The sequence below is a fragment of the Coffea arabica genome, chromosome 9e (genome assembly GCF_036785885.1).
Source record: "Coffea arabica cultivar ET-39 chromosome 9e, Coffea Arabica ET-39 HiFi, whole genome shotgun sequence".
Taxonomy (NCBI): Eukaryota; Viridiplantae; Streptophyta; class Magnoliopsida; order Gentianales; family Rubiaceae; genus Coffea; species Coffea arabica.
In genome coordinates this window covers 34,465,289-34,475,150 of record NC_092327.1, presented here as the reverse complement: position 1 = coordinate 34,475,150, position 9,862 = coordinate 34,465,289, and the positions used below count along the sequence as shown (strand labels likewise).

General features: G+C 33.3%; 1 protein-coding gene across 1 annotated transcript; it reads right to left on the bottom strand.

Moving 5' to 3' along the window:
* Positions 1-979: 979 nt before the first annotated feature.
* LOC113709525 (strictosidine synthase) lies at positions 980-3,351 on the bottom strand. The gene is made up of 3 exons (XM_027232309.2): positions 3,080-3,351; positions 2,685-2,954; positions 980-1,647 (listed from the first exon to the last, which is right to left on the bottom strand). Exons 1-3 carry the CDS (start codon positions 3,313-3,315, stop codon positions 1,104-1,106), a joined length of 1,050 nt encoding a protein of 349 aa, XP_027088110.1. The 5' UTR covers positions 3,316-3,351; the 3' UTR covers positions 980-1,103.
* Between the last annotated feature and the right edge of the window lie 6,511 nt (positions 3,352-9,862).

Sequence of the window (9,862 nt, the reverse complement as noted above, 5' to 3'; positions counted from 1 at the left end):
TTTTGTGAAAATGTAGTTATTACTGGAACCCAGTTACATTTTTTCCTGGTAATTTTCCTTGACAGAGCGTTTCAGTTTGTTTTAGTACCAGAAACAAACATACCAGCTCCAAACATAAACACGTAGTTTTCACTTTTCCATAGTCTCTAAGACGGCCTAGATTGCAATCCGTATGTTTCAGTCAAATCTCCCTTCACACGTATTTTACTACAAATGTTGTTTACATCTAACTCGAATGTTTTAGTTCTTGCTTTTACTGGTGGGAAAGTGGGATTGTTGCCCACAGAGGAATCAAGGCAGTTGTGATGGTGAAGAAACCCTTTTATATTTTGATTTCCCATGGCTTTCTCATTTTTTTCTGGGGTCAAATTTGCTCATTTTATTGATCAGCAAAGTTAAAGAGTGCAAACAAGGAACTCAAAGAGTTCCAATTACATCAGAAGGAAATTCATTGCAATTTATTTCTCCATGGCATTGGAACTCTAGGTTTTAAGCATCTGTTGCAACTTCTTGTATTGAATCTCGTAAGGTTTTATGGAGAAATTGCATGGTCACTCTGAGACTGCTTAAACATGATTCGTCAGCTTGAAAGTAAGGTCTGCTTTTTTGTATTGTAATTTTGAAAATTGGAAGCAGCCCTTAACAATTTATGAATTTTTGTAAGGGTTTATAAATTGTAAGGGTTTAGGGCTGCACCCCAATAATTTGCACCCCAATAAACCCTTAGGTATAAAATTTTTTTTAGGTTCCAATAAGTCATTTCTGTTAAGTTTAACGGATTCCGTCACCTTTACAATTTAGTTTAAAGTACGGGATGTCGTGTTGTATATTTTGAAATCACGGGAGACTTTTCTGTATATTAGATTTACCACAGAAGGCTTTTTTTTTTTGTATTTTACCCTTAATATTTAGTTTTTGTATGAACTCTTTTGTTACTGTTCTTGTCCGTTGTTATGTTCAAAAGGAAATATCAAAAAGCTGGTCAGCAACCAAGGAAATAACACTTTGTTAAGACTTGACTAAAGTAAATGGAATACATGACTCATCCTATCGTTTCGACCAAAAAAAAAAATGGAATACATGACTAGAGCATTATGGAAGTCCTAGCTGCAGTTTTCTTTTATCCAATCATACCTAATACCCAACAACTTTCTACCATTTTCTTCAACAAAACACTTGCAAATGCCAACAGAGTTGCGACGAATGGACACGACATAGTAAGAACCAGCAAATTCTTGAACCTCAGCGATGGTTTCATTTCTGAATATTCCATCAAGATTGATAGTTTCAAGAACTTTTCCAGATTCATTAATTCTGACTCCTTGGGGAATCGTATTTGGAGCAGGCTGTTGCATAATTAGATTTGCTCCAATCCAGAAATCACCCAACAATGTCCTCTTTATGTTATCTGGCCTATGGATGCTCAGGATTGCCTCTGCTGTGTTGGCCTTTGGTCCTTTCAACCAATATTTCAGGATTCTGTGTCCAGTGTATTCTGAAACAAGGACAAAAGAACCATCCCTGCTGACCCCTGTACCACCTGGTATCTGAAGCCCACTCAGCAGCACCTGAACCTCTTTTGTCTTCGGATTGTATGACATTAGTCTTCCTGTTGAGTCACCGCTTGAAAGTGCTTGCGGCAGCTCTCTGTACATAATTTGCTCAATTATTTATTTGCATTATGGCTACAACATTACATAATATACGTGGTGATAATGTTTTGTTGACTACCTTACTCGTGATTAAATGCATATTTATAGTGTTGTGGGCATAGATAGAATCAGAAAGTTTATACATAGGGGGTGAAGTTTGACAAATCTGAAATGGACAAACTCCACTTTGCACCCTCAAACTGATATCACTTTTCCACTTTGCATCTTAAACTTTAATTTTGGACGCTTTGCATCTTAAAATCTCAATTTTGGACATTTTACACCCTAAACTCTTAAGTTTGTCCCATTCAAGTCTAGTTAATGACAACTTGTACAAAATTAATGGCATACAGAACCTAATAAATCAATGATAATATTGTAGCAAAAATTAAATAATACCTTGTCATTAATTTGCACCATTTTTTGGTTCATTAATTTTGCTAACAATATTAGTAACTGAAACCATATGAATAAATGTTAATGTGCTAAAAATGGTCAAAAAAGTTAAGGGATCGTTGTTGGAACAAAACAGTACTTTCTCATTAATTTTCACTTCACTTTATCTTGTTAATTTTGTGAACATAGTCATTGATTAGATTTAAACGATAAACTTGAGAGTTTAGCATACAAAGCGTCCAAATTTAAGAGTTTAGAATGTAAAGTATCCAAAATTGACATTTAGAGTGCAAAGTAAGAAAATGATACAAGTTAAAAGTGCAAAGCGGAGTTAATCCAATATGAAACTTAGGTATATAACATAAATATATTTTCAAGTTCTTGTGGAGAAAAAGTTTAATCTACAAAGAACATTTTCTAAGAGAGTGAAACCGAATTTCCAGAGCCTGGAACCTACCCCTCTCTATTTATGTCCATGACCGTGGGAACTTCATTCAATGTAGTTTGAGAAAAGTTGAATGTGTGTGTATATATGTATGCATGTATGTGTGTATGTATTATTGAAACTAACGTCTACTTATATATACATGTAAATATGTATGTACATAAAACACGAGGGTTAAAATTAAGTTTTACCTGAAAGTATATTTAGTGCTAATATCCGTGAAGTAGACCATTTCGGTTGTCGAATCTACATCTAAACCATCAAGCCATTTGAAAGGACCACCTTCTGCACTTGTAGCAAGTTGTTCTGCAAGGCCTCCATCAGGCCCGACCTTGCACAAACCAAAGAAAGCATCTGCTATGTAAAGCTCACCTGTTCTGTAGTTGAATCCCACACCAAATGGTCTACCACAGATTGGTCCTAGATTGGGATCATCTGTGCCATCACATTTTTCCTTGGTTCTTCAATATCAAAACCCCATATCAAAAAACAAAAAAAAGAGGGGGGGGGGGGGGGGTTCATTCTTACTAGTTAATTTCATGACTCAAAAAGTGTTAGATCATTGGCTAAAAGGTAGTTAACTCACCTGAGGGGTGAAGCATGAGCAAATTCGACAAAACCAATTCCAGGACCTTCATATTTGAGAACTCTACCATCAGAGACACCCGTATAAGGCCCTTGGCCAGTCAGATCAAAAGCAATAGCTTCGGGTCCAGAAGCATGCAAAATCTTGAAAGTATTCAGGGTTCTATCAGATCGAACCACATAAGCTAAAGAAAAGATAAGAATGACATGAATGAGCTTGGTCATGGTTTTGACCATTCAATCTCTTGTATCATGACATTATTATTCAAAGTCGAGGGACCTATTTATAGGCTACATAGATTGTATCAATTTCCTGGTCTACTACTAGTAATTTGCTAATTGACAATATATTTAATCAGTGGCCATAAGGTGGCTCTTAAGACCCTGCTTAGGTTGTAGGTGGGGGTTCAAATCTCACCTGTAACAAAAAAAATTCAAAGGTTGCGTCATAGTACTTCCTTGATCTAGTAAAGTGTGTGTACCTACTAGCTCCTAACATAAAACCTATTTAGGCTCTTCTCCCCCGTAATCTAGGATAGATAGGTTATACAATAGTTGTCGTCTCTGAAAAAAAAAATATATTTAATCAATTTTCTCGAGCCAAAAGATACATATGAATTTCAAACTTTCAGTATTGTCAACGCCTATACCTTTCACACAGCAAGATCTGGTGCACATTTTCCAAATTTCCGAAGTCTACGTTCTAGAATTGGTTGACAAAGCAATTCAGAAGTTAGACTTGTTTTTGTTTTACTAAAACAGTAATCCATTGATAAAAACAACTAGAGAAACCAATATATTGTCAGCCACCTTGCACTTCCACTATAGGATGAAGATATAATGAAGCCGGCAGCATGGAAGAAGAGCCATGTTTGGAGTTTCGTTTCCTTAATGAGAGAATAAAGTATTGGTCCGATTGGATCACATTGATCCAAACACTAAAGTTTGGAAACTAGAATAATAAGACCTACAGTTGAGGATTATTTAAGATTCATAAACAGTTTGAGGATGTTGACACCGTTCACTTTCTGTCTGTTATCCTATTCAATCATTTTGGTGCGGTAATTTAAATATTTTAGCAGAGCAGTTGATTATAACAATATCTAAGTCTTGATGGTTTGCCATTCTATTAGCTGGGTAATTTTTAGGACCTACAATTTAGGAGTAGTTTAAGGACATTCTAGAAAGTTTTCAAAGAACAAAAAGAAGTTAATCTTATGTATAATATAATGTGCATACACTATTGCTGTCAGATAAATGACATATATGTAAAATTTAGATTTCAAATTTAAATTTAAATTAATTATCACGCATCCAGTGATAATAATATATTCTTTTTTTTTTTTTTACTGACACAGTAGGTAGGATCCGACTAATTCCACTGTGTTTGTGCCCTCGCTCCTCAAGAGACACAAGACGTTAACAAGAATCGAACCGCAACCACTCGATGCCAGGATCTAAAGAGGCTTCCCCAACACCGGCCGAGCCAACCTGGAGGACAGTGATAATAATATATTCAATGTAGAGAAGATTAATTTAAACAAGAATATGAAACATGCATGGGTCACTTTGGAGATTGGATATGCCACACTCACTTTCCGAATAGTTTGACCACAGGAAAGAAGACAAAATTTTACTTCTCCTTTTTTTTTTTTTTTTTTGTGGCAAGGACAAAATTTTGTTTCTTGCAACTACTCTTAAGTGAAATGGTGAACCCAGAAGGAAGGAAAAAACAAACGATCAATTTGAATATTCTCCAGGGGATAAATTTCGCATGCAAAATAATTCAATTGACTGTTACTAATTTGACATTAGCCATTGACCGTTCCACGAGAAGAGTTGTATTACACTATTATACTGAGACAACACTTTGTCGTTTTGGTTTCTTCTTCTTTTTTCTTTTTTATTTTTTTTGGGAGGCAAATTGACTAGTATTAATTGGTACAAGTTATTTTGCAGGTTAAAGCGGGAAGGTAAATATGTATGAAAATGAAATGCTGAGTTGACTTTGAAAAAAAAAAAAAAACTCTGGCGTTTACGGAAATGAAAGTGGTTTGACCACTAAAAATGCAAAACGTCGTTTTCTTCTTTTGCATGCTAATCTAAAAACAAAATGGTTGACCAAGAAAGGGGATCAAACAAAAGTGGTGTCGTTTAAAATATTTTGAAAAAAAAAGAATAGTTTTCAAAGGTGAAATGACACCACCAATGTTTACATGTTTGCTATAATTTATATAACATTCAATATTTAAACAAGAAAAAAAATTGATGGTTGTTGCTTAGGAATTATTTTTGTTCACTTGGTTAAAATTCATAATATTGGTGTTAGTTTTGTTTCATTTTTTTAATGTAATTATTAAAAGTTGCAAAGTATTGATTATTCAATAGTACTACTAATTTTTTGAGCAATTAAGAATACATGTTTTCTCGAATTTTTTGCTTGTGCTTATAATTTGTCATCTTAGTTGAGGGCTTAATACTTATAAATAAAAATAGGAGCGAACCACAAGTGTGGACTAATTTTTTGTGGAAGTAATTCTATTTTGATACTTATGGCAATTATTTAGAAGAGTTAAGTAATTAATGCCCAATTAAAATCGTCTAATATATATGAATGAAAAGTTTGTGCATGTTTTATTTGTCATTAGGGCAACGATGTATATCAATTGTGCTGGACGATTTCCAACAATCCGTTAATGAAATATGTTTTGTTATCAAAAAATTAAAATCGTCTAATATATATGAATGAAAAGTTTGTGTTATTTTAAGTCGGAATTGTCTAAATGTTTAAATGTATAAGAAATGTCTAAATTTAATACTTCAAAACTTGGTCAGTTGCCATAGAATGGAAACTGTGGTGTATATTTCTGGGTCCGAAACAAGTAATCTAATGGCTGTTGTCAAAGGAAACGAATAAACCACTTGTATCCATGAAACATTTCGAGGCCATATAAATAGATCAGAAATGGTAGAAAGAATGAGAAAAAGTAAAAGAATTGAAGGCTGTCAAAAAAAAGTTTTTTTTTTTTTGTTTTGTTTTGTTTTGTTGGTGTCGCTGCAAATACTTTACAAAAAAAATTGCTTCTGACAAAAAAAAAAAAAACATGATTGCCATATTTACCAAATGCGGGAATTTTAAGTGAGAAACAATCCCCCAAAGCGCCCTAATTTTGTGACAATATTTCTTACAGCATTATTTGAAGAAATTTGCCCAAGATCATGTTGTTGAAATTCCATGACGGATCGTTGGATCACACGTCAATGACAGGGTAATTGTGATATTTTTCATTTTGTTTTCATGATTACGATGGATGGATGGTAGGATATTCCTGCTATATTATAGAGTTCCTTGTCCTCAGCATCCCTGTTCCTCCTCTGAGTTCTCTGATTCGATTCTCAAATCTTCATTTTCCGTATTACGATTTCATGAATTAAAACATTACATTTTTAACCGAAATTTACACCACCGAAAGCTAGAAAAATTAAAAATTTACCTTTGAAATTTGGGGAAAATGACAAATATTTATCTACTGAATGCTGATAAAGTTATGATTTTCTATTGACTTCAAAATTAAAATATATTCATTCCAACGTTTTGGTTTCCAAAATCTGACATAATTGTATTTTATGTACACAGACGTGCACACTTACGCGTGCGCGCGTGCGTGTCTCTGTGTATCTAAGCGTTGACCCCAATGGAGGTCCTAACAGTTTTCATTAGGATGGTATGGTCCAAAAGTCTATAGTTGTTTAACAATTCGTTTCATTCTGAATATTGTAATGGTCCAACATTAACGCTAGCATTGATTGTCGATAAAATCGAGTAGTCCTTGTTTGAATTGCCATTTCCTGTCAGCAAATTACGTCGTTTTTCGTAATCACATTTCTCTATTATTTTTTTTCCTCATATACATCAAATCGCTATAGTAATTTTTCCATGAAAAATGACGGAAAATGCAATCCAAACGATGTTATGACATTTCATTGTCACAAATAAGGTTTATCCCAATTTCTTGTACACGACCATTTCTATGCATTAAATTTCTGGAAAAAAAAAAAGAGAGAAAAGAAATCAGCAATCTCTGAAACATGGGAATCCATTAGAGTAGAGGATTATTACTTCTTATTCCTCAACTTTGGGAATACCACTTGTTTCAATTGTTGTAATTATTAAGACTGATTGAATGGCATCTCCTCAACTTTGGGATAAATGTGAATTATACTGCAAATTCATAAGACTAAGAAAAAGGCACTCCATTTTTTTTTTTTTTACCACAATTTGTTTTATCATATAGTTCAATAGATGAAAACTATATGATAAATATGATAGTAAAAAATGCGATTAACAAAAATCAGTGTGTAAATAACATTTTCCTTTTTCTCTTTCCCTCTTGGAAACCACAACATGCATAGAAGCCTACATAAAGCGAGAAAATTAAACCAAAAATAATTGAACTATACAAATGCAGTATCAGTGGTGGAGTCAGGATCTTTATTCAGAGGGTGCAATAACATTAATTTATATGTATAAGGCGTTGGTTTGTAGATTTCTAGAGCAACTAAATATTTGTAATAGTAAACCAAGGCTAGTTTGAGTTTTTTTTTTTTTTAGGTCATCTAATGATATAAAATTATGCATAAGAATATAACTTATATATTCTAATTAACATACACAGTAGGCAAATAATTTGTACACAATTCAGGGAAGGGCTTTTAAGGTCTTCCTTGCTATTAAATTTAGCATTCGAATCCTATATCTGATAGTTGGAAAAGAAAAGTGTACGGGAAAGGATGGAAAAGTTTCAAAAATAAAAAAAAAAAATTGTACATAATTGAATTGTCAAATGAATATTTAGTTGATTAGTAATGTTCTGGAAAGCTTTTTTATATTGACAAAAAAAAAAGAAGTTTCTAGAACATTACTAGATTCATCAATTTTAACCGCTTTAGAAGTCACAAATAAAGAAGGCTTTTGCACAAAAGACGTTTGGAGCAATCCAGAGATCACCTACTAAAGTCCGCTTTATGTTATCTTCTACTGTTGGTCCTTTTAGCCAGTATTTTATGATTCTGAAACAAGAACCAACGAACTGTCTAGTGCTTGACGCTCACTCTTGGCAATTCCTTAACCTCTTTTGTCTTAGGATTATGTGTTCGACATTAGCCATTTGACATTGTTCCTTGCAAAAAGCCCAAACTGTTCCCAAGAGAATTTGGCCTATTCACTGTTTAATGCTCTCTCTCTAGGCATCATCACTTTGTCCATTTGTAGATGTAACGGGACTTGTAAACTTGTGTTAGAGTAGAATGCGATAAATGATGGGCTCTTCTCTCTTGCATCGGTGAGAATATCCCATCACGTTAAAACTCAATACCATTCATAAAATATCTCATCACTTTTGGTAGCTATAAATAAATTTCGTATAAAATTGATTAAGTTTTATCTTCTGATTAATAATTACAAATTTTGTTTCAATTTTGACTCATTTTTCATCGTTTAAATGTTGTGTAAATTGAATGTCAAAGTATTTTGAAAAGAATCTTATTTTTTTGGGAAAATGACATGTTTCATCCTTCACATTTCGCAAAAATATTTTTTTCGTCCCTCACTTTTAAAATGAAGCAAATTCGTCCCTAACATTTAAAAATTAAAACTATTTTATTCCTGAACCTAATTTTCAATCTGAATCAAACCATTCAATAACCCGGTAATAAATTTCAAAAATAGAATTGATAGATCATTCGGTCAATTTCATCATATTCACATGACATTTATTAATCCAAAAAAATATAAATTATAACATAAAATATTCAGTGTAATGCCATTCGTCTTTTTTTTTTTCCTCTAGTTATTTTTAGGCAAACATTTAAGTACCGACAAAACTCGCATGACATGGTAAAAGAAGAAAAAAAGTGAAAGATCTCTAAAATGAGAACAATCGTTTGACGAAAAGCCTTCTTATGCCAACACTTGTTCTTGACTTGAAGAAAGATTCCAATCCTCAGAAGGATATTGGCATAACAATCAATCAGGCAAAGTCAGAGAAACTGTAGGCCAATTATGAAGTTGGTTGCGTGAACGTATCTAGAATGCGTGCAAAACATGGGGAAAATGTCAATGAAATGGAACCATCATCACGTCTTGATATGTCAAAATTAACATTTTGATGAATTTAGCAGCCTGGTCAATATGAATACCAAGCAGAAGAAGCAGAGAGAAAAGAGAACAACAGCCAACATCGACAACACCAGGAAATTCTCTCCAAGAAGGTAGGATTTTATCATCATCAGTCAGTAGAAATTTTATCATTCAACATCAATTCAATTGAATTAGGATTTCATAGCAACCAAGTGGAACTATTTGGATTCCGTTCTTGCTAGAACATAATGGATATCCCAAATTGAATTTTAGTGCTCAGACTCTACTTATATATCAACTTATGAATTGATGCATAGCACTTTACTTTTCTGATATGGGATGGGGTATCATATCTAATCCTTCAAGTAGATCTTATATAACCATTTCCTCACTTCGTGTATTTATGCATTAAGGACATTGTCCCTTTTACATTGCGGTTTGAACTTGTGAACCACGTCAACATGGAAGTTTCTTTGGAGTTATCTTTTAATGACGCTAAGATTTACTATATCAATGTCGGTCACTTGAAAGGTGATCCTAAGTCCTTTGAATTGTTCAAAGGCCGACCAACAGCGGCTGTCTGTCGAATTCGATAGTTATGACACAATATACATATATATATATATATATATATATATAATGTAA

Excerpts from the sequence above, each read along its gene's own strand:
- LOC113709525 (XM_027232309.2), bottom strand. The coding sequence starts at position 3,315 with ATGGTCAAAACCATGACCAAGCTCATTCATGTCATTCTTATCTTTTCT. Across the intron at positions 2,955-3,079 it reads GCTCATGCTTCACCCCTCAG|AACCAAGGAAAAATGTGATG; the intron begins GTGAGTTAACTA and ends TTGATATTGAAG. Across the intron at positions 1,648-2,684 it reads AGCACTAAATATACTTTCAG|AGAGCTGCCGCAAGCACTTT; the intron begins GTAAAACTTAAT and ends AATTATGTACAG.